General features: G+C 36.1%; 1 protein-coding gene across 2 annotated transcripts in view; it reads right to left on the bottom strand.

The window, feature by feature from the left end:
• Positions 1–26,228, bottom strand: part of KIAA1958 (KIAA1958 ortholog) — a 165,937-nt gene that overhangs the window by 48,388 nt on the left and 91,321 nt on the right. The window contains exon 3 of one of the 2 annotated variants that reach the window (XM_037027370.2): positions 4,732–4,815. The exons of the other annotated variant lie outside the window; for it this stretch is intronic. Within the exon in view, the coding sequence (XP_036883265.1) occupies positions 4,732–4,815 (84 nt within the window). The remainder of the gene's footprint in view (positions 1–4,731; positions 4,816–26,228) is intronic. 2 annotated transcript variants of the gene reach the window in all.

Raw genomic sequence — 26,228 nt, forward strand, 5'->3', positions numbered from 1 at the left:
TTGGAGAGTTTTTATTTATAGATGCTAAGTATTATAGCTTTATTTTGGCTAGAGAAATAAAGATCAAATTACCTCCTTTCCTATGGATAAAGAAAACCAGTCAGAAGATGGCTAATTAAAATCAGAAGTCTTTGTCTTTAATATTTTAAACTACAGAGACAAACTAGAAAAATTCTGGTTTCACAGTCCATCTCTGAGAATCATAAGGATAGCATTCCTCTCCAAAAGTCTTCTGTTTAAAACAATTTTGATTAAAAAACAAAAACAAAGTAATAACAACATTAAAGTCCTCCATTAAATAGTTAATTTGCTGGCACCAAATATGCAGGCAAGACCCAACTCCCTGGCAAACTGGCAATCAATTGCAGTATTTGGTAGACGGCAGTATCAGCTTCTGGGCTTAAAGAAAGGTGTTCTCTCTGCTGAGAATCTCCCCCTTCTGTCTGAATTATAAGTAACTCTCTTGGATTTTTGGCTTTTTTGAGGTAAGAACAAATGACAATCATTTTTAAAAACAATTACTGTGCACTTGTACACTCATATCCCTGACAAAGGTAAGGGTTCAAGAGTGACAAACTTTTGCTCTCTTCACATGGCCGGGGGTTAACAAGTTCTGCTGATGTCCCATCTCAAAAATAACTACAGTAACGGCCCTAATGTTGTGCTAACAAACATGCCAGGTGAGGGCGCTGCTCTCAATCAACTCAGCATCGAACACTGATGATTTGATTACACCAGGATCTTCATTTAGAACTGATCACTTCAGAGGGTCTACAAAAGTACAGCAAATCATTGTGTCAACAAGCAGTTGCAGCAAAGGGTACCTAGTAGGTACTAGATCTAGGTTCAGATCCCAATGTTCTCATGTATTAACTGTGATATGGGCAAACCATTTGATTCATCTGGATTTCCTCATTAGTAAGAGAGAAATTATGATACCTACCCTCACAAGACTATTGTGAGACTTAGGTGAAACAACTCACAGAAGCACAGAGTACTGTGGTACACTGTAAATACTCAATAAATGTCATTGATGACAATATGCACATTCTTACTAGGCATGGGTCTAGAAGCTAAGCCAAACAATTTAGACAAACTAATGTGATGGAAGTTTCAGCTAACAATGATCTAACTGAAAAACCAAAAGACCTGATCTATGCTAGAAAATTTTCAGACTGTTCTTTGTGAATCAGGAAATGATTTAACAGTGGGAAAAGTAAATTAACATAGGGAAATTTTAACATAAAATAACCAATATTTTAAATAGCTGATATTTTTGAATCATATTTAGACCAGCCCCATTGACCATGATAAGAAATGGAATCATTAAGAATAAGCTCCATTGGGTAAACATCCTGAATATCTTAACCTTTTCAAACTTTACTTAAAAAGAAAATTGCTACCATCTATGGTTTTCTACAGCCAGTCACTCAAATGAATATAAAAGAAAGACTGAATTTATGCAGCTGTGGCATCCAAATGCTGACAAATGGGTTTGGCATTTTTGTTGTAGACGGTGCAAAACTTCCAGAGTCACGCAAGGGGCAATGGACAATTTCTTACATGACATACACTGACCTTTAAGTGTAAACTTTGCAAATATGGTTTTATTGTTTTCTTATGAAACGCATGATTGTCTGGAAAGGCAGCACATTTGGTTGTAGTGAACACCTGATGGACTACTGAATTCTTGATTAAGCACATACATGATTTTGGCATCTACCAATGTCACAATATGGACATGATTTTTTTAAGTTACAGTAACAAATAATAAAAATGGCAACTGGCAGTAGTATGTCCTTAGAATTGTTTATATAAAAACACAAAATTTAGAGGTAGTTGCAGATAACTTTTCATAATTTCACTAATCCAAAGAGATACTGTAATTCAGCTAAACGTCTACCAAGCCATTCTTCAGAAAATAGTTTTCTAAATCTAAATGTTACAATGCTTCTATTTGGTTTGAGTTATGAAAGCCAAATATAAATAAATAAATAATAATTTACATTCTCAATTTGTGTTCTTCTAAATGAAAATAAAATAGGATTAAACAGGAGAGTTTCATTTTAGTACCTTAATAAACACAAATAGGGATTTCAAATCTCCTAGTTCTGCTTTCTCATTGCATACTGACTAGCTTTCTTCATGATAAACTTACTTTGCTGTCAAAACATATCAAGAATTTTTAAAACTATTTCAATGCTAAACGTAAAATGCACATTCACATTTTGAATGTTTTATAGAAAACTTTTTTTAAACATGAGTGATTATCCATGTAAAAAACCACTTCATTTTTAAAAAAAGAGTTCTTTTACAGTAGGCTGTCCTGTATACTCATAAACCAGTTATAGAATAAGGAGAACAGGAAAATTCTGCAAAGAGAACTGGGAGAAAGAGCTCCTATGGTTGAAATGAATATGAGAGGGGACTAGGGGACACCATGTGCTGTCAGGATAGATTACTCAGCATTCCTTTTAATCAGTCTTAAGAGATGGTAAGATACCGTGTCCCCATTTCTGGCTCAAATCACTGGAAACATTATGAGTTGGAATTAAGAAAGGTAAATAGAAAAAATCCTGGAGTTATATGACAGTACCATTTCCTTGTCTATTATCAAACGAATTGTCTTGATCTCAACATAAAATGGAGATAACTAACCTTTTCAAAGTTGTTGAAAGAATTTAAGACACTGCCTATCAAAATAAATACATATGTACTGAAATGCCTGAAGAAATATTTACCAAAATATTAATGATGGTTATTTTTGGCTAGCAGATTTATATTATTTTCTTTATGCTTATCTGAATTTTCTGATTTTCATGCAATTAGTTAACTATTATATAAGTGATAGAGGTAAGTCATATAGCACAGTGCTGTCACACATACTGGCTCAAAAATGGTGGCTACTGTCATTATTTATATAAAAAAAGTAAAGCAGGATATTGTCAGCCTCTTGTACAGGACGCCTCTCTATGAAGAAAAATCATGAAATGAAGTTGATTCCACCCCAAAAGGTCCACAGCAGACTTTTTTGCCACAATATCGGACTTTTGCGTATTATTTAAAAATTATGTATCTTCCAAAAAGAATGGCACCTTTATTCCCCCCTCCTACCCTCTTTGCCCCAAGAAGAAAAAAAGTGTTAGCTAAACATCTAAACTTTCATACATTACAAAAAAAAATAAAATAAAATGAGGCACAGGAGCTAAAATTATTCTAATTGACCTAAAAAAAAAGATGTAAATAATTTGTCAGTCTTACACCAACACTTTCATATTCTGGATCTGACTGAATATAATTATTTTGTATAAGCAGTAAAGTGTTGTTTCCCCCTGATTAGTACAGAATTTCAAAAATTAAAAAAATTAAGACATTTGTTAAGTGACTAAAAAAGAGATGAGGTGGCGAGGAAAAGCAGGAGTTGAGGATACACATGTCTAGGATGACTCTTGGTTTCCTTTTTGACAGTTTTTTTTTCCAGAAACGGAGTTCCTTCTCTACTTTGTGTTGCCTGAGAACCACTGTTTTTGTAAAGTCTGTAATAGTAATTACATTTAATCACCCACAAGTACATTTGTTTTAAGCCTATAAATACTATGTTAGTAATACTAAACTATCTCCATTGGCTTATTTATAAAAAGAAAAATATATTATATATTTGTATTTTTATAAAGTTAACACTGATGGGAGAGGAAAGGGAACGAGAAGTGTGTATAATCAGTTTTTCTGGATACAGTAACCAAACTGGGGTCCTGCTCAAGCCACCTGGTCAAGCAGTGTCAGAGGAAGAGTCATAGGAGGCCGAGACGATGAAATTGCCACTGCTGGAGTGCCCAGCCACCGACTGCGCAGCCTGCTGGCTCAGACTGTTACAGATGAGCACCAGCTGGTTGCTCTGGGCTTCAGACAAGGTGCTGCAGCTCTGGTACACACTGAAGTTGGTTTTCCTGCCTGGAATGTTGCCTTTCTCACACATGGTCTTCACCATCTTGGCCAGCTTGTTTTTGCCGAGGGCCTGACAATTGTACCAATGCAGAGCCGCCAAGTTCACGACTGGCTTGATGGACAGGTAGAAAGGGGCATCCTCGTAGCGCATGGCAGGTGGCCGCCGCTGGGCATACTCCTTATAGTCCTGCACGGGGCAGGTCTGTGGGGCGTGCTGGGTAGCATACACACGAGAGTCTGTCCCCCCTCTTTTGGTTTTGGCATTCAGGTCACCAGTGTCTTGACCCATCCACTCTAAATACTCGAGCCCTGTTTCTGTTACTCGGAGCCGGATGTCACCCCACTTCAAGGTAGATCCATGGAAGCCTGTGCAGTGCCCAAAAGCTTTTGTGTTGTTGAGCCAGACAAGGTTAAGCAGACCCTCGGGGTTATAGCGGCTCAGCAGTCCTCTTTTCCGCAGAATGAGCTCATCAGCAAAGGTGAGCTTCATGGACTTGTGTGGCTTATTTCCTTTTCCTTTGCAGCGGAGTTCAATTTGCTTCTGTTTCAGGGCCTCCTGGGAACGCTTGAATTCCTTATCCCTGGTGATACTGTAGCCGTACCTGTGTTCTTTCAGGTACCGTTCAAGTCCACATTGGTAATTGGCCAAGCTGTTGGGTTCATATTCTGACCCATCCTTCTGCCTGGCATCCACAAAGAAAGAAGCCAAATAGGCATCCAACTCCTTGCAAGGGATGACATAAATCTCTCTTGTTTCAGAAGGATACTTGGAGATGAGGAACTCGCGGAAATTGCGGAGCGCGGTCTGCGTGCTCCGGATGGTTTTCTCATTCTGCTCCCTGCTGAGCTCAGCTGCTCTTTCATCCTGGTCTGCAACAAATTGGGGAGGGGAGGGATAGAGAGGGTGTTGATGAGTACAGACAATGTACTTTCTACTCTGAAATAAAGTTTTCTTTTATAGTGAACAGGGAAAGAAGGAATTCGTTTTACAGAGATCACTAATATATGTTATTTACATGCCTGCTGCATTATAATAGCCAACTTCAGTTTCACAAATGATGTACTAAACAAGAGTATGGCCCATTACAATCAAAATGAGGTGCTCATGTCACTGGCACGTAGTTTAGTGCATGAGTGTTTGTGTTAAGAGTGAGATAAAAGCAGCCTTTGATTTAGGAAGAATGTGAGACAGAAATGTGCTGTTTATCCTACTGCAGTGTGCAAGGGCCCCACTAGAGCTGACACACTCATTGTCAATCACTTCATTTGTGAAAACAGGTTGTACTGGTTCCATTTTATTGAATTAAATTAAAATACTCTGATTTGTTATTTAACACATCTCTAGAGATCTAGAGTTAAGAATTATTAAACAGATCATTTACAGCAGTTAATTCAACACTTAATCTATAGCAATTCAGGTAAACACAGTTTACAAATATTCTGTTTGTAACTGCAGGGTAGCAATACGCAATAAAGGTATTTGGTATTTTGGAAAATAATGAGGATAAAACTTAACAGCGAAAAGTACAGGACAATGAAATTTCAATTAGGCTACTATAATCAAGATGTAAGAAAGAGTATATCCCTCCTGGGTAAGTTGTTTTATTTTATTAATTCAGCAAGGACTAAATTAGTTAATCTAGGAAGGACTGGAGGTGCCTCTTTCCATTAAGGATCACCCACGATTAAGTAATGCTGCTCTGGAGAGTGGCTCTCACACCACAGTGTGTGTCAGAATCATTCAGGATACTCGATCAAAAGATCAAGGAAGTACATTTTACCTAGTATGCCCATGCTCAGGATGAGGTTCAAGAGAACCCACTTTGGGAAACAAAATTCTGGTACTTAAGTCTTGTGAAAGAAAATTGTTTTACTCAATTTTTAAAAATAATGATTAAGTTCAATGATATCATTTATATGATTCCCTTTTGGTAATATGTAATTTAAGTCTGGGATTTTAATGTAATAAGAAAAACATTTTGTCACGAATCACCATTATGTCAGACATGGTCTGGGTTGGAACTCAGAAATTCTAAAAATTAAATTATACAGCAGAAAATCAGGCTATCCTAATGATTACTGAGAGACAAGCATCAAGTTTAATTTAAAACAACATAAAAATGTTATTTCTGATTCTAACGTATAAGGTAAATGTTTTATCCTTATTATCTTATTTAGGAACACTTTAATTTGTAGGATTGCTCAGTGGAAGTCTTTGTACTAACCACAATAATACAATAATAAAAATAAAATTTCTAATAAAGTGAATTTTATTCATAAAACACAAGTTTTTGTATTACTATACACATTAATGAATGACCATGTTATTTTAAAATGACAGTTCTAAGATATAATTACCAAAATCCTTATAACTTTATAAAATGAAACGAACTAAAATTCAGTAAGCTAATTAGGTATTTTTATAGGCACATTTTTGAGATCATATTTCCAAAATTCAAACATACCAAAGTATATCTTATTCTTCATTAAACTTCACTTTGATTATGCTATTTTAGAGTTGACAGTGTTTATATGTAGCAATAAAGATGTACATCTTTCCATCAAGAAGATGAAGGCCACAGGCTGCATGCAACCTTTTACCTTGCTGGCTTCTCTGTTTACATGTAAAACCAAAGGGGTGAACACATCTGTTTATTTTGGCTACTTGTTTAGATATCTATCACAGCAGTCAACAAGTTTCAAATGAAGACTTTTTTCATAGACAATTTTAGGGAAGTAATTTCTAGTTCCTCAACTTTCACAAAGAATCTTTCTAAAACTTACTTGTCAGAGATGAAGACTGAGTTTGCACATGTTGCTGTCCCAAACCTACTACGGTACATATTCTGGAGTGTAAAAGACTTTGAGGACCAAACAAAATTTATAAATCCATGATTAAAAACCTATCACGCTTCTCGTCCTTCCCTGTCTTATACATATGTGGGACTGAATTTAGGACTTCTGAAGGGGTTACAGGTTAGTAAGGTTGATTCTTTTAAGTAGAATTTGAATATTCTGCATGATTATCAGAACATTCAAGACAAAATAGAGGCTTAACATTTTATTCAATTCTTTCAGATTCAGCATGCTTTTATTCACAAGATGCTTAATAACTATTACCAAATCACATAAAATAATTAATTCTAGTTACAATCAATTCTCATCTTCACTTCATACAATATTCAATATTTTCTAACTTCTTTTTACAAAGATAAACTGATTAGAACTTAATGTTGAAAACCTTTGAGTGTCAATTTAAAAAACGGTGAATGGTATACAGTTTTCTTAAGGGGCATGTGAGTAAAAGAGTTTAAGTCTCCTAGACTTAATTAAGAAACAGAGGAAATTAAGACTATAGAAGGGTTCAGAATCTTTCATCTGCACATTCCCTGGGGGAGGCGGTCAGCTGTCTTATGTTGGCATCTTCTCCAACCACATTTTTAGCACCATGCTCACACACCAGTTGACCAACACATCCTCAGCCCCACCTTGTTTTCAAGGTTTTTTCCCCCTTTACTAATTGGCTTCAATCTCAGTTAAGAGTCACTGTGTATGTAGGAAACTAAAACTAAAGAAAAATGACATTATCTTATCCTTTCCTAACTGCCTGGAATGTGCCACAGAAAAGGTCTGAGAGTAGAGAAACCCTCACTCATTTTGCATGACTATGGGGAATTAATGGCTTTAAAGTCAAGTGATAAAAATAAGTTTTTCGGCTAATTATAAAAACAAGTAAGACCAGGGATGATTGATAATAAAGTACAAAACTGTTAAAATCATCTTGCATTTATCTCTAGTTTTAGAAAAATTTGATACACTTCCTTTTAAAAGGTATTAGGTATATTATAGGTATTAGGTATATTATAACATACCTACAACAGTGGTCATTTATGTGTATGCAATTAATTTTCACAAACTGAGTTCAGTGTCCACATCAAGGAAAAGTACACGAGAAGCACCCCAGAAACCTTCTGCATGTCCTCTTCATCCAGTTAATCCCTCTCATCAAAAATAACAGCTATCCTGACTTGAAACATCACAGATTTGTTTGGCCTGTTAGTATAACTTACATGAATGGAATCTTAAGAGGATGAACTCTTGTGTCTGGCTTCTGTTAATCAAAACTATGCTTCTGAGTTTCATCTACACTGTTTCGTAGTTGTAGATAATTTATCCTCATTTCTGTGTAACCCTTCCATTGTGTGAATATATCACTGTCGTTCCATATTATTAGACATGTGGGTAGTTTTCAGTCTGGGGCTGTTTCCAATAAAATTGTTATGAACATTCTAGTAGGTGTCTTTTGGTGATCACGTGGATGCATTTCTGTTGGGTGTTTACTTAGAAGTGGAATTGCTGGGTTATAGAAATTATTTGTTCAGCTTTAACAGATACAACCAATTTTCCAAAGTGGTTGTAACAATTTACCCGCTCAAACATGAGTGTGAGGGAGTTCAAGGTTGCTTCCTATCTAAACTAAACACTAAACAAGGTTAGTCTTTTCTATTTTCGCCATTCCAGTGAGTGTACAGCAGTACTGCATTGTGGTTTTAATTTTCATTTCCCTTATGACTAATGAAGTTGAACACCTTGTCATACGTTTATTGGCCATTTGGATATTCTCTTTTTTGAAGTGCCTGTCCAAGTCATTTTTCTATTGGATTTCCTGCCCTTTTTTTTTTTGCTGTTTGTAGTTTTAACATATTCTGTAAGTCTTCATCAGATATACATATTGCAAATATTTCCTCCCAATCTGTGGCTTGGCCTTTTCACTTTCTTAATGGTGTCTTTAATAAACAATAATTGTTAATCCAATTAGAACTTTTTTTTTCCTTTACAGTCACACTTTTTGCATCTTGTTTAAGAAATCTTGCTTATTCCAAAGGCATGGAAGATGCTTCTTTCAAGAGCTTTAGTTTTACTTTCCACATTTTGATCTGCTATCCATTAACAATCCACCTATATGTTCTGAGATAGAAATTAATTTTTTCAATATAGACCATGATCCATTTGATTTTAATTAATAAAATCTGAACAGGCAATACAGCAATCAGTACAGTATCTAAAAGATAGAAATGTGTATAGAGTTGAAAACAAATCATTCTCCATTCCTTCTCCTTGTCACCATGTTTCCCTCTGCCTGGCAACCAATATTACTAATTTATTGGGTATAATTTTGGGGCTTTTATATGCACACATACATTTATTTCCTTTCAAAAGGGAGGAGGGTATATACTATACATCCTATTCTACACTCTGTTTTTTACTATTACAGTGTGTTAGAGGTAGCTCCATAGAGTTGCCTCAATCTAACAGCTGTAAAATATTTTATATGGACATATCATGATATATTTATCTTAATCCCCTAATTTGCTACTGATGGACATTTGCATTATTTCCATCTTTTTGCTATTACAAACAATGCTTCAATAGATGTCCTTGTACTCATGACATTTCTCATGCATGGGAAAGTATATATACAGAATGAATTTCCAAAAGAACTGCTATATTGCTATTGCTCTGTACATATGTTGTACCAACTTATATTTCCATGATAAGGTATAAAAGCACTGGTTTAATTGCACCTTCCTAAACATAATGTACTGTCAAACTTATTAATGTTTCCTTATTTAATTCATAGAATATATATTGTAGTTTTATTTTGCATTTCTTTTATGATAAATGGGATTTAATTTTTTTTCAAATACTTATTAGCCTCCTGCATTTTCTCATTGTCTTTCTGGGAATTCCTTTTGTCCACTATCCATTTTCTTTTTTATATTGACTTATATTAGCTCTAGACATACTTAGGAATTTTACATTTATATGTAGCCTTAATATTTATGTACAAATTATTTACTTAGCCTTATTATACTTAGCCCTTTGTGATGTGTGTGTGTGTGTGTACACACACATTATTTTTTAGTTTGTCTTTTGTCTTTGTGACTTGGTTATATTTCTAGAACTAAATTTATCTATTTAAATGTCTTTTATATTTGTGACATATTTAGATATGTCTTCCCCACTTTGAAGCCATAAAACAATTCTCTTACGGTTTCTTTCCTCTAAAACATTCTTAATTTCATTTTTAATATCTAAATATTTAGTTTGGTGTTAAAAGGCTGACACCAACTTGAAATTTCTCTAGATAGCCATCTAGCTGTTAAATAATACTGGTGATTGTAGATCATTATTCATATAACTTGACCTTGAAAACAACTTTTTATAGTAGATTCCTACATTTACTGTATTATATCATTTTTCATTAGAAGTTTATCATGTCTTTCAAACTATCCCAGTATTTTTATTAGAATTAGTTCGGTTACTTAAGTGATCTGATTATAAAGTTGCATAGGCTTTGAGTATTCTGCCCCATAAGCTGTTATTTTTTAGTGTGCCATCAGAAATGCAAATATTTGATTTGATAACAGTAACACCTGCATATAATATAATTGGATTTTGGTTTGTGATCCAATTTGAGAGTTAACACTGAGTTTATCTTTTTTTTCCCATATTAGTTGTGTTTATATTGTATACTGTACATTACTGTATAGACTTTTCCCCCAGTTCTATTGAGAAATAGTCAACATACATTACTGTATAAGTTTTAAGGATAAGTTTGTACATTACAGCATGATGGTTTGATTTACATATATTGTGAAATGATTACAATAGGTTTAGTTAACATCCATTATTTCATATAGACATAATAAAAAAGAAAAGAAAATTCTCCCAGTGACAAGAACTCTTAGGATTTATTCTCTTAAGTTTCCTTTCTCATTCTATTTGTTATTTCATTTAATCTTAGTTCCTGTGATCATAATAAATGTGAGGCACCAGGACTCTTGCTCAGCTTCTCTTTCTCTTGGCTGAACCCTCTTCCTTGTGTTAGCTTCATCCATAGGCAGGATAACGACAGCCAGAGACTGAAAGGGGGTCATCTATTCCAGTAATCCCCTTTTAGGGGTTAAGAAACTTCTTCCAGTTTATATTCTTTTGTTAATTTTCCTAGTGGTTATCATTATTTTGATGACTTTGCATCATACCACAAATCCTCTAATTTTATACAGTACATAATAATATATATATATAAACAATGTCAAAGTTAATATAAATATCAAAATTAAAAACAATGTCAAAATTTAATATGCCATATACTTATTTCTCCTCCAACTAATCATTTTCAATTTATCTTTCTTATTCCTTGTAACTGTCAGCTTTTTATTCTATTATTTGATTTAGTTCTTCTAGTATTACCTTTACACCTTCAAATATCGGAATACTCTATTACTTGAATTATTAGCTTTATCTTTTAAATCTTGGTTTATACTCTTTCCCACATTCTCTCCTGAATTCTCCCAACTTAAAAATTATGCATTTCTACATTGGGGTGGTTTATTATTTACTACAATATTTATAAAATAATTTATAATATTCTGTTTTTAATAATAATTTCCACAGTTTGGTCTTGGTCTTCCAATTACACAGATAGAACCAATGCTTACCACCAGTGTTTTGCCAGTCTCTCTCTCCATGTGGCTAAAGTTTGTCCTCTAGTACCTTATTCAAAAAGTCTTTGTGAAAACTATGTTTTCCTGAGGTCTTGAACTTCATAGAGTATCTTTAGACTTTTATTGTTTTTACCTGAACAACAGTTTGACTAGATACAAGACTCTCCACTCATGCCACTGCCCATCCCCCCAAGACAAGAGCAATGTGGCTTAATTCTGCCATCTAGAATTCAGTGCTGCCATACAGAAGCCAGTGGTCAACATAATCTTTCTCTCTCCCTTCTAAATCTCTTGACTGCTTTTTTTGTCCAGATGGCATTGACATCTAAATGACTATTTCTTGGGCACTAACTTTATTAGGCTATTCTCAGTGTTGATCACTGTACATCCACCTTTTTTCTGGTACACAGTGTGCCCTTTCAAGCCATAAACTCAAGTATCTCTCTACTACGTTGTCACATTGGCTTACCACTTCCCACAAAGAAGACAGTGTGTATGGTCTGTTTACTCAGTCCTGCCTCCTCTGCTATTCTCTGGAATCAAACAAGGTCCAGGGAAGCTCTCACCACCAACCCAAGTTCTTAATTCTAGTTCTTTAAAAACGATTTTTAATTTGCTGCTCCGCATGCACCACCTCAGTGGAAAACAGTTCTTACACCTCCCTCTGAGTTCTACAGTCATGTTTCCTGGCGTCATATCTGAATCTGCATTTCATTACTGCATCTGGCAGCCCTTCTTAAATAAATACTGTGTTTCTAGCAGAAGACTTCTGGTTTCTAAAAGAAAATGTTTGTTTCTGTTTCTCTTATTTTAAAGTGATTTTAAAGAGAAGCCAGAATTCTGATCCAGTTCTTTACATTTGAACGAGAGACTACTGTAACTTCTAGTCCCTAACCTGGTGCCTTGCACTTAGCAGGGGTCCCATAAATGTTTGCTGAATGCTTTCTGATCATATGAAATCCACTCCATGAAAAATGGTTACATTCATAAGAAGATTCTGGCTTTCATCAAAAACTCAGCAGTCAAACTTCATTAAATTGTACTTGGCTGTATGTAGTAAGAAATATAAGTTGGATTCTAAATAGCTCTATTGTTTAATGCTGATGATAAACAAAAACTGTTTTCAACACAAATAAAAGAAGGTATACAACCTTCAACAAAACAAACAGGCAACCTACCATATGGGAGAATATAATTGCAAATGATATATCCAACAAGGGGCAAATACCAAAATACATAAAAGAACTCATACAACTCAACACCAAAAAAACAAATAATCCAATTAAAAGGTAGGTGGAGGCCCTAAACAGACATTTTTCTAAAGAAGATATACAGATGGCCAACAGATACATGAAAAGATTCTCCACATAAATAATCATCAGGGAAATGCAAATCAAAACCATAATAAGATTATCACCTTACACCTGTCAGAATGGCCAACTATCCAAAAGACAAGAAATAAGTGATGGCGAGGATGTGGAGTAAAGGGAACCCTCCTACACTGTTGGTGGGAATGTAAATTGGTTCAGCCACTATGGAAAAAATAATATGGAGAGTCCTCAAAAAATTACCATACAACTGAACAATTCCACTCCTGGCAATTTACCTAAAGAAAATGAAATCACTAATTTGAAAAGACATGAACATTTATGTTCACTGCAGCATTATTTATAATAGCAAAGATATGACAGCAATCCAAGTGCCCATTAATAGATGAATGGATGAAGAAGATGTGGTACATATATACAATGGAATATTACTCAGCCATAAAAAGAAGGAAGTCTTGCCATTTGTGACACATGGATGAACCAAGAGGGTATCATGCTAAGTGAAATAAACCAGGCAGAGAAGGACAAATACCATATGATTTCACTTATATGTGGAATCTAAAAAAAAAAAAAAAAAAAAAAAAATAGACCCACAAATACAGACAACAGATTTTGGTTACCATAGGAGGGTGGTGAAGGGATGTGTGAGTAGGTAAAGAGGATAGAGAGGTACAAACTGAAAATTGCAAAATAAGTTAGACATAGGAATGGAAGTACAAAACAGAGGATTTAACCAATAATACTGTAATATCTTGGTATGATAATGGGGTAACTATGCCTATTGTGGCAAGCATCTAGTAACGTATACAATTATCCAATCACTATGTTGTATCTGAAACCAACATAATATTATATATCAATTTTTTATTGCAATAAAAATATAAAACAGACAACAACAAATGTTGGCAAGGTTGTGGAGAAAGGGGAACCCTCCTACACTGCTGGTGGGAATGTAAATTAGTTCAACCATTGTGGGAAGCAGTATGGAGGTTCCTCAAAATGCTCAAAATAGAAATCCCATTTGACCCAGGAATTCTACTTCTAGGACTTTATCCTAAGAATGCAGCAGCCCAGTTTGAAAAAGACAGATGCAGCCCTATGTTTATTGCAGCACTATTTACAATAGCCAAGAAATGGAGGCAACCTAAGTGTCCATCAGTAGATGAATGGATAAAGAAGATGTGGTACATATACACAATGGAATATTTTTCAGCCGTAAGAAGAAAACAAATCCTACCATTTGCAACAACAGGGATGGAGCTAGAGGGTATTATGCTCAGTGAAATAGACCCGGTGGAGAAAGACAAATACCAAATGATTTCACTCATATGTGGAGTATAAGAACAAAGAAAAACTGAAGGAACAAAACAGCAGCAGAATCACAGAACCCAAGAATGGACTAACAGTTACCAAAGGGAAAAGGACTGGGGAGGATGGGTGGGAAGGGAGGGATAAGGGCGGGGAAGAAGAAAGGGGCTTTTTCCGATTAGCATGTATAATGTGGGGGAGCAGGAATGGGGAGGGCTGTGCAACACAGAGAAGACAAGTAGTGATTCTACAACATCTTACTATGCTGATGGACAATGACTGTAATGGGGTTTGTGGGGGGGACTTGGTAGAGGGGGGACCCTAGTAAACATAATGTTCTTCATGTAATTGTAGGTTAATGATAACAAAATTAAAAAATATATATATATAAAATAATAAGGAAAGGAGGTATACTATAAAAATCACTTTCAATTCTTGAGAAGTATGCATACAATTCAACAGCAAACTAAATGAGTCACTGTTATTAGAGAAAAGAAAGCATGCACTGAGATGAGCAAAACAGTTTTACCATATTAGGCTGTGATTGATAACAAATTAAAAAAAACTGAATGTGGGTAAAATTCAAAAGGCCTAGAAAACTGGATGGAGAAGACAAGGTGGCAGCCAAAAATATTTAAGTACAAATTATTTTTTCTAAGCAAATTTCTTTTTTATTGTCAGGTATTTAACAATTAGAAACAAAGTTTTAGACAGTGAATAAGCAGGTATCAGAATCACATTTCCTATGGCTCCTGGAAACCTACTGTACCTAACAGCCTAATCAATATGTGTACTCAGACCTAAAATATAACTTAGGCTCTGTCCCCACAAATCCGCTCATCTACCTGGTCAGTCCCTCTGCCACCTACCTGTTTGCCCAAGCCTGAAAACTGAGCATCTCTGATACCTTCTCTCCCTCTCTTCTACAGCTAATCCATCAAGTCCTGCTGAGCCTCCTCATTCATACATTCAAGCACAGTTAATGATTAACTAAAACATGTTATGGATTAAGTAGGCTGAATCTACAGGGATGAGCCTAATGATAACAGCCCTTGCTTTTGTGGAATTTACCAGAGTGAATGAAAACAGACAGTACAAATAAGTAAATCTTAGACAAACTGACACAAATGCTATGATGAAAAATAACAGTATTGTGAGGACAATAAGTGACCTACTTAAAGATGGATATTCCAGGAAGGACTCTCTAAGAAGACCTAAGAATGAGAAGCCAGTCCTGCAAACTGTAGGAGGAGGAAGAGTAGAGGGAAGAGCACATGAGAAGTCCATACAGTGGAAACTCAACTTGAGAAACTGAAAGAACATCAGTGTGTCTGGAGTGAAGAGATCAAAAGGGAGAGGGGTACAAGGAAAGGTCTGAATGCCCACCAGGGTCAGATCACGGCAGGCCTTGTAGGCCTTAATAATGACTTTATATTTTATCATTGAAAAATAGTTGGTCAGAAAACTACAGTTGCATTTGCACAGCTCTGCTATGATATAAGCCTACCAAGCTAAGGAAATCTTTAATAAACTCTGCCTTGTGTAAATAGGGCTCAGTTCACATCTGGATGACCTGGTACAAAACATTCCCAGACAGCAAAATGATCCATCATGTGAGCCACCTCAGTGGAAACAGAAGGTCAGAGCCAGAGAGAACAAGGGCTTATGCAAGTCAACCACCACCTTACCTTTCCCCTCTCCCTATCCCAAAAAAGAAGGAAAGGTATTCAAGTTTGCAAAAGCTATGGGATAGAGATTTAAGTCACTCTTACCTAATCTTAAATGATGATGGAACACCATTATTTAATGAATTACATTCTTATTATTCTGCCATATTTATTTCATTCAATCTCACACCTCTCTGTTAGGCTGTGACCTCCTTAAGGGGAAAGCAATGCTAAGAGACAGGCTGAGCACAGTTTTTAAGCAGACAGCTTGCCTCTACTTATTTATATAGTTTCTATGCCCCATTAGTTATGTTATTTTTCATGTATTTATCATCTGTGAATCCTGAGTACTCCTTATATGTTCTAGCACACCAGAGTTACTCAATGAATACATGAAGATTGACAATAAATATATGAACTGTTGAAAGAATTTCAAATCCACAAATTCTTCATATGTATTTCAAATAACTGAACATCTCGAGCTGTGACCTGAGAATGACAGGAAAGGGAGAACTTCTGGATGTGCATGCCTTTCAAATATGCATTTAAAAAATGTCTGCCTTTCTCTCTGACCTTTAATTTATATTAGCTCGCTCCTACCCATACTGCCCCCTGCTGGGCTACTATTTTAATTGTCCTTGCTGTCATTGCATCACTAGTATGATCTGGGTTATAAATAGGGAGAGCTGATAAACTCTCCAGGTAGAAGGCATGAGTGACGTCACTGGATGAGTGAATGGCCACTTATTTCTTGCCTGTACCATCCACAAGCACTGTAACACTTTTCACTTACACTTATTCCAAGCTTCTTAAAAGGAGAAGCCATCCCATAAAGCCAAGAACACTGAAATGGGCTTTCAATAAATGCAGCTAACAGATAGAAAAGTTTTAGATTGCTGACTTCCAAGAGACCTGTGACCTGGAGCAGAGTCCAAGGAAGTGTCACAACCCTGCTCAGGAACTCTCACTAAGAGCCTGAGTGAAGTTATTACACAGACAGCTTTTCTGTACTTATTTACATAGTCTTCATGCCCCATTAATCCAATTATTTCCTCCCTTGTTAGGAGATGGCATGGAAAAACACATAATTAGTGCAGTATCTTGCATTTTTCGTTTAATTTAAGGAGATTTATGTCAGATTTAAATTCAAATCCATTTCCTTCCATTGCTATAGCACTCAATTTAACAAAAAATAAACTTAGCTATCACAGCCCTTTTGTCATTTTATTAAAGCAATACATCTGAAGCAATAAGAAACATTTCCTGATGTTTAGCTGCTTTATTATTTTCATTTAAGAAGATACTCTTTTCACTTGATAGAGAAAAGAAATGTTCAAATTTCCTTTATAAACAGTGAATGCTAAGTCCATAAGCTTACTAAATAAGACAGTATTTTAAATTTGAAAATTAAAAAAGAAAGTAAAAAGAAATCTAGTGAGTAGATTTATATTATGAGACTGAAGTTGGGATTAATATTTAATTCACGTTTGTGAGTACCCACTGTGCCTCACAGCATTTCAAGAAGAACTGTGGGATATAGTCAAAGGCGTCCCTGATGGTTATGTGGATTACATCAAAGCTAGAGGAGATGACTAACACACATAAAACTAAACATACCACTCATGGCACTGCAAGATTAGGCACTGAGTTGTGGCATGGGAACTTGGGTTAGGTATTAAAGGATGGGTACCATTTGGTTAAGAACAACTGGAAAGTAGGGCATTCCAGGAAGAAACTACATGTGCAAGGGGAAAGAGACGGGAAGAATTCTGGCTTGTGCTCAGGAAGACTAAAATACCAATCTTGGTTTGGGAGTGGGAGAAGGAGGAATAAAGCTAGAGAAATGGGACAGCACATGGAGGGTTTTATATGGGAATTAAACAAAAAGAAGAGGAGACTGAAGATGCTAAGTGCAAAGAACCTCCAAATGTCAAACATATGAAGAAGCTGCTCTCATAAAAAATAAATCAACACCCTATTTCTCCACTTCCGACATCCTTTATTCCCTTTATGCTGTTACTTTCTTCCCTATACATCTGTCATCATTTGAGATACTACATACTTACTTGAAAACTTGTTTAGCATCTGTCTCTCCTCAGTGGCTGTGCATTCCCTAAGAGCCAGGACTTCACTGCTTTATTCCCAGGGTCTGGAAAAGCACTTGTGAAGTAGCATATCATTCAAAAAACATTTGTTGACTGAATTAATACCAAACCTGAAAGGAAAAGTTACTGAGATAACTGTGTGTGTAATTCTACAATCCACTTTAGACAAACCATACTGATACTCAGGAAGGACTGAAAACGTAAGTCCATGGCATAAAATTATATCTTGGGACTCTCAATCAAAATGTCATAGCCACCTTACCCTTTGTTAAGCCTTTTCAGAGAGTCAGCTGTGGTCCAGACAGGTAATGCGAACATATATAATAACTGTATGAAATGACTTATGAGGTCACTTGAATCTTTTTCAGGGCTTGCATCATAAAAATTGCTACAGGACAGTATCTTACTATTGCGATAAGAACAAAACAAATAACACTTTAACAAGAGTTGATACTAGACTTAATAAGTCCATAAAATCAAGGGATAGCTCCCCTACCCCCAAATCTTGACCCCCCCACCTTTAAAAAGAGATTATACTGACATAATGGAGCTATTGGATACTTACTTCTTCCATATATGTATTCATTTGAAAGAAATTAAATTCTCTTGTGACTATGTTTAAGAAAAATTATCTTGGTATTAAAAAAAATGTTCAGTGGTAATCTTGGGAAACAGGCCAACTTCAATTTTATTTGTCAGGAGCTACAAAAATCATATTTGCCAACATTCATGTTTCAATTCTTTGAAAATAGCAACAGCTCCTAACCCCTGCAATTTATTGAAGAAAAAAAAGTGAGTTATTCACTTTAAAGGTGGAAAACAAATTGAAATATCTTTTCAACTACCACAAAATGCATTTAAAAAGTCAGTGTCTTCTCCAAGAATGAACAAGTGGTTACCAAAGGGGAGGGTTGTGGAAAGGTGGGTGGGGAGGGAGGGAGAAGGGGACTGAGGTGTATTATGTTTAGTACACATGGTGTGGAGGATCATGGGGAGAACAGTGTATCACAGAAAAGGCACATAGTGGATCTCTGGCAACTTGCTGCACTGATGGACAGTGACTGCATTGGGGTATGGGTGGGGACTTGATAATATGAGTAAATGTAGTAACCACATTGTTTTTTCATGTGAAACCTTCATAAGAGCGTATATCAATCATACCTTAATAAAAAATTTTTTTAAAAAGTCAGTGTCTTATCTCATTCCCCATTCAATACATTATCATTTCAATGCTTAATCTCCATTTACTGCTAACTGTCAATGCACGTACTGGTGTTTTTCACTTCCTCTGCTTCTCCAAGTTTCTCTGACAATTGCTTGAATATCAAAGTGTTACTATACTATTATAGCTATGTATTTAAAGAACTGTTTATTAAATAATTTGCTAAAGTGAAAAAAAAGTCAGTGTCTTCTTTCTCCTTTGAACACCCAATTCTTTGCACATTTTCATGCTTTCTCCTAGAACTTTAAAACACAGGCTACTTTTTAGGATTGTTAACATCACTAATTGAAGCCAGACTTGCATGGTATTATAGTTATCTGACCAGTAAATTATTTTTATGCTCAGTTAATCTTTTCTAATAGTAGGAGTAACATACATTTCTCATATAGATATTCAGGAACATGAAAATTTAGAACAGAACCAGTTAGTCTGGCATGATTTTTGATAGTATTTTTGACCAAGCAGAAATCACTTAAATAAACATTTATCATCTGCTCATTTCTCTTGGTTATATGTTATGTGACTCTAGGGTCTCTGGAAAATTTTCTCCTTAATAAATATTTAGAAATAAAACAGAGTACAAAGTACAGGCAAAACAAAAACCATTCTTTTTCTCATGCATTATCACTGTTGTCTGTAAATTAAATCATGCCAAGGAGCTGTGTACATCAGAAGGTAGGTCAAGATACTGCATGTGTAGAGACTGGTCACTGATCTTGCAGATCCTCACAACAAGGAATTAATTTATGGCCACCATGGTACAGAAGTTTACATTTTTAACAAGTACTTGGATGATTTTAGTACAGGTATGGTTCAATGGGCAATGCTTTGATAAACAATGCCTTCTCCCCTTTCCCCAAGGCCTAGAAAATCCCTCTTCTTCCTTCAAATAAATCTCAGCTCAGGTCTAGCCTCAGTTACAGCACTTGCCACACTGCTGGGACGGCAGATTTTCTGATCTGAATATTTTTACTTCCCAGGCAGAACATTTGCTTCATAATAAACAGGTCATAAATGTTTTAAGTGATTTCTGCTTCAGTGAAAAATAATATAAAAAATATTGGACTAACTAGTATTATTTGACAAAATGAATGAGTTCAAGAATTATTTCCCTCTGAAAACCACTTGATTCAGACTTCATCTTTTTTAACTCTTCTGAAATTATTAAATTCAACACGTGTTTCCCTAATTGCCAAAAAAAATTTTTCATGTCTAATCTTACTTGGTCTCTTTCAGGGCACTTGACACAGACAGTAAAGCAAATGGCCAAAGGCTCCAATTTTGCCAATACGAATGCCTGGGTTCAAATCCCAGCTCTGCTGCTTAACCAGCTATATGAATCTGAATAAGTGTTTTTTAACATAAGCCACAGTTTTTATGATAAAATGGGCATAATAATTGTACCTCTAAGAGTTGTATGAGACTTTATTAAGATAGAAAAGCAAACCGACTAGTTCAGTGTTGGGTACATAAATTGGGAACATTAATCATCTAGTTCAACTCTTTAAACTTATCACTTCTTAGAAATGTGTTCCAACCCACTAAATCAAAGTCTTCCTATTTCACCTGAGTTCCTCTTCTATTAATGCTTTAATTTGTAGCAATACTGTTGATCCTTGAATGATGCAGGGATAAAGGGTGCCAAACCTCCCTTGCAGTTGAAAATCCACATATGACTTTTGACTCTCCAAAAACATACCTACTAATAGCCTGTGTTGACCAGAAGCCTTACTGATAATACAAACAGCTGACAAATACATGTTTTGTATACATATTATATACTGTATTCTTGCAATAAACTAGAGAAAAGAAAATGTTCTTTACAAATTGTTGCCAAATCTCCAAAAAATTTTCCAATATATTTATTGAAAAAAATTTGTGTCTAAGCGAACCCTGAGCAGTTCAAACCCATGTTGTTCAAGGGTCAACTGTATTTGCTAATTCTCCCAAGCTAGATCTATAAAGGCACCAATATTAGGCATTTGTGCATAATTGAATATATCCTGTCACAGATACATGAAAACAACCAGAGTTAATATCTGTATAGCTCTTAGGAGACCTTCCATTTCACATGACCTAAAATCCTGTGATTTGACAAGCTTACTGTGCCACTGAAAGAAAAGATATTATATAACTGTATGAATTCAGTCAGTACTAAACAAGGGTAAAGTCATAGAATTCTCTCTCTAAGAATGCTGCTTATTTGAGTTAAATTAAGAAAATGAGGGTTTCTTTTCAATTGCGCCTTCCCTTAAAAAGACCGGTAGCATCTTAGGTGTGACCTGACAAGTCTTGATGTCTAGCTAGAGACACCTCTAGGTTAGCCACATTTGCTTAGAAGGGAGTGAATTCAAACATGCTTTTCATGTAGAAGACATGCAACATTTGGTGACAGCTAAGAAGACACAAAAACGCAGAAAGACCAGATGACAGGAGTGAATAAAAACTAGATGAAGATTCTCAAATCTCAAACTTAATTTCAAGTCACAGAAAAGAAATTAAGCGTTCCAGAGGTAAAAGAAGGGCAGAACAAGAGAATAAATATTGGACTATATTAATCACAATAAGGAGCACTTTCATCTCGGCCAAAATATATTCGTAAATCAACTTTAGAATGTGGCTCCCTTTTTAGGCTTAGCAGCATGAAACCCACATGACTGTAATTAATGTAATAAATCATGTTGTGGAATTTTCTATAGAATCCGACAGTACTCGCTGATATACTGCTTATTAGAGACTGCAGAGATTTCTCCCTCACTTTTTTATTATACTGCCAAAGACACTGAATCAAGAGTACTTTCTGATGTGTCTGAAATATCCGCTGCTAGTGTAATACATAAATATACAGGGAGCTGCCACCATCAGACTTTGATACACAAAATATCATATATGATTTCCAAAAGGACCTGTTTTTTAATTGTTTCCTCTACTTAAGGCAGTCACAGAAGTTACACAGGTTCATTAGAGAGGTGACACATTTTCTGCATTTTAGTCATGAAGTCACAGTTTTACACACATGGCTCTCTTTCTGTTTACTGTATGACAACTCAATAGCACAGTGTGGAATACTGCTAAATAGTTGAGTATTATTTCATCAACCTATACATGTTCTTTCATTGCTTCCAACATCTGACTCTTGAGCAAAATTTTACTGAGAATTAAAAATCATATTCACAAGTAAAAATTAGTCCATGCACAGTTCAGACTCAACCATGACTGCATTTCACATTGAGTTTACATACTATTAAATATGCTTTGCATAAATTCAGACATATCTGAGGCTTAAAAACAGACGGTTAATGTAGTTAACATTCATTAAAGGTATTCACAAGAGGAAAAGGTTATTTTATGTATATTTCCCTTATAAAATAATTGTATTAATTCTGTCATAAAAGTAGTATATGCTTAATATAAAATTAACCTCAGAAAATAAGGTATGAAATAGAAAGCAGAACTGTCCATAAATCCAGCATCCAAAGATAGATTTTGAATACATTTTCGTGTGGGCCTTTCCGATCTAAAATTTTAATTAAAAAAATTACTCTTTAATCACCAATCACCAAGAGTCTAGTCTACTCCATCTTAACTATACACCTCATTTTTTCCTCCTTCTGGAAATATTACACTGTCTTACGTTGACAAGAGGAAAACTCCTGTTAACACAGTAGTGCCTGGAGAGGTTACTATTTCTGACATATTCCTTTTGATCATCTGAAATTATAGATTTTAGGATGAATGAGAATTTGGCATTAGATTTATTACCCCTTGATGACACAAATTCCTTTCTTAACTATTGAGAATTCCCTACATCCACTCTTGCCTCCGTTCAAACTGTTATCCACACAGCAGCCTGAGTGAGTTTTTCCAAAAGAAAGCAGAAGAAATGAAAGTTAACTCTTTTCTTCCTAGAAATTTTAGTATTTGTGTATTTGCTTTAACATGCAACAAAAGTATATTCAGCACCTCAACATGGCTGGCACTGTTTTAGGCACACCTATATATGTTTCCTCTACTGTTAAACACAGTATCATTCATTCCTTGTGGAGACAATTAAACAATAAAAGCAGATGGGGATTGGGGCTAGAAAAAGAAGAAAAAACATATACAGTTTGGCAATGAAGTTTTTGGTGAAATAAAGAAAACCATGGGAAGGTTGGTCCTGGTCCTAGAAGAGCACTTCTAAGTGCTAAGGGGAAGGATGCTCATTTGAGAAAAGCATCACCAAGGACAGGGAACCTAGTGGTTAAAAGCATGCACTTGGAAACCAGCTTGCGTAGGTCAGAATTCCAGCTTTCCCACCCTCTTAATGTGTGACCTCCAGCAAGTTCAACCCTTTCTTGTCTTAGTTTCTTCATCTGTAAAATGGAGTTAATTATAGTCCTAACTTCATAGACTTGTGAGAACTGAGTTGCCATAAGTAATTGGTGAGATAATAAGCACTCCATAGACATTGGCTATTTTTATTGCTATTTTGCATGTGGTAATCAAAGAGAACTAACAGCATATGACCCTTCCTACTGAAGAGTGGTTTGGAAGTGACATAATCATCACCATTTGTTAACAGTTCACTGGTACGTCAGTCAGAACTGAGTGTTTGAAAAGCACTTTTCATGAGTTTGTGAAAATACTATGGCTTCAATGACTGAGAAAAAACTCAAGCACAATATTCTAGTAACATTTGATGAATTTAAGAGACAAAATACTATGCCACAAAAGAAATAGTTATAACAAAGTTGATTAGAAACCATGTCTTCCTTTAAGTTTACATACAATTTATAGGACTGCATATCTTAATTAGTAAGGATCAAAATGTGAAGGCATCTTTTACTGAAAATGCATAAGAAAGTCAAAAACACAAAGGAATTATTAATCAACTTTAGACAAAAGATGTATGGCACATAGGGCAAAAGACAACAAATACATAAAAATGGAAATAAATCACCTCCTTTTCTGCGTTAGTTACTATTCATTCAACTCCATCCAAGATGTAATAATTTAATGGATAGAAGGATGCTAATTTCTCTAACTGGGTCAGGGATAATAACAAAATATTTTTAGAAAGTTCATTATAAAATTAAAATGTAAGTATTTTTCTATGTGGATTAGCTTTCTATTACCCATTTATAAGTACAGGCAAAACAGGAAAATAAAGCTTTTTTAGATGAGATGGCTGTTTTCCATTACACAGAATAATAATTTAGCAGCAATTATAGTAGTATACAGGTGTTAAAAAGCTAGTGACCCATGACATAAATCTTAATATACTCTTAGATACTAAAAATATTATGTAAAATATAATTTCAGCATTATTTTTAAGGAATACTTATATTCACTGAACTTAAGTCAAATTCATAGAAATGGCATACTCTAGGGTTATAAAGATTCTTTATTTTTCCTGCTGAATGAAGTTAAGGGTGAAAAATTAAGTAAAACTTGTTATTAAAATTTTTTTTTCTCAGAAGGAGCAACATGGCCAAATGAGACATCCCTCACATGTATCTGCCATGCACAATACTTTGGCACCATCCATGGACAAAAGTGCCTTTATGGGAGGCTTTGGAATCAGGTTGGGGGATTGCCCACCTGTGCACCAGTCACAGGGTGTACAGGGCTTGTTCAGGCTGTGGATCCTGAAGTGGCCCAGGAAGCACTTCCAGCCCCTCTCAGCTGTGTCAGGGCCCCTGGAGAAGAGCTTGCCAAACTTGATAAGACTGCAGATTCTGAAAGGGCCCTGTAACGGATGCCAGCCCCCTCACAGCTGCTCTCTGCCAGCAGTCCTGGGGGTCCAAGAACCCAGGGCAAGACACTCCTGTTGGCAGCCCCAGAGATCCTGAAAGGACCCTATACTTAGCTCCAGCCCACTCTTGGCTGCAGGCTGTCGGCAGTCCTGAGGGGCTCAGTGGGAGTCGCTCTTGTCTGTGCCCTGGGAGATCCTGAAAGGGCCCTGTTCACAGCTGCAGTCTGGGAGTAGGCCTGCTGACACAGGGACCCAGCAGGAGGCACTCCCATTCACACTCCAGACATCCTAAAAGGACCCTATACTTGGCTCCAGCCACTTCAGCCACAGACCACAAATAGTACTGCTGGTCCAGGAGACGCTCCTATCTGCACCCCTGGAGATCCTGATATGGCCCTAAACTCAGCTCTAGCCCACCCAGGTAGCTGGTGGGAGACAAACTCATCTGTGCCCCCAGATCTTGATATTGGCTGCGGGACCTGAAACAGTCGTGGGATGGATTACAGTCCTCCTTGGCCACAGTCCACAGCCAGTCCTGCACACCCAGGGACCCATCTGGTGACTGAACAGAAGCCTTCCAAGGGACTTGACAGGAGCCAAAACTGTCTGCACATTTCATTCACAGGGCCTCTGTCTAAGGACCTAGCTGCAGATACTGAAGCAGACCCCTGTCCCAGCATGATCCTAAGGTACTGAAGGCAGTCCCATGCACTCAGGGACCAGGTAAGATCCACACCCACCAGAGCCGCTGGTAACAAGTACACCAACCATGACCCACTGCAACCAACAACAGCCTCAGAACTGGCTCCAGCCCAGCATGACTCTGATTCTAGGGGTAATCCCATCAGACAGGAAAGAGGAGGTCTTTACCTGCTGAAATCTGTCTATAAGACTGAAAGAGGTATTCGTTCTTTCAAATGCACAGACACCAATGTGAGGCTACACGGACCACCAGGAATCAAGCAAACATGAATACCACCTAAGGAAACCAGTAAAGTTCCACTAACTCCAAAGCAATTGGAAGCTATGATTTGCCTAATGAAGAAATCAAAATAATCATCTTAAACTCAATGAAATGCAAGAGAACACAAACAACTAAATGAAACCAGGAAAACAAAGTATGAACAAAATGAAAAGTTTAATAAAGAAATAGAAACCATAAAGAGAACTAAACAGAAATCCTGGAGTTGAAGAAAACACTAATGGCACTGAAAATTTCAAGAGAGACCTTCAAAACACACTTGATCACGAAGAAGAAAGAATCAGAGACCTCGACAGATCATTTGATATGAGCCAGTTAGAGGAACAAAAAAACAATGAAAAAGAGTGAAGAAAGCTGATGTGAATTATGGGATACCAGCAAGTGAATGAACATTCAGATCATGGGGGCTCCAGAGGAGAGAAA

The sequence above is a fragment of the Manis javanica genome, chromosome 2, assembly GCF_040802235.1.
Source record: "Manis javanica isolate MJ-LG chromosome 2, MJ_LKY, whole genome shotgun sequence".
In the NCBI taxonomy this organism is placed as follows: domain Eukaryota; kingdom Metazoa; phylum Chordata; class Mammalia; order Pholidota; family Manidae; genus Manis; species Manis javanica.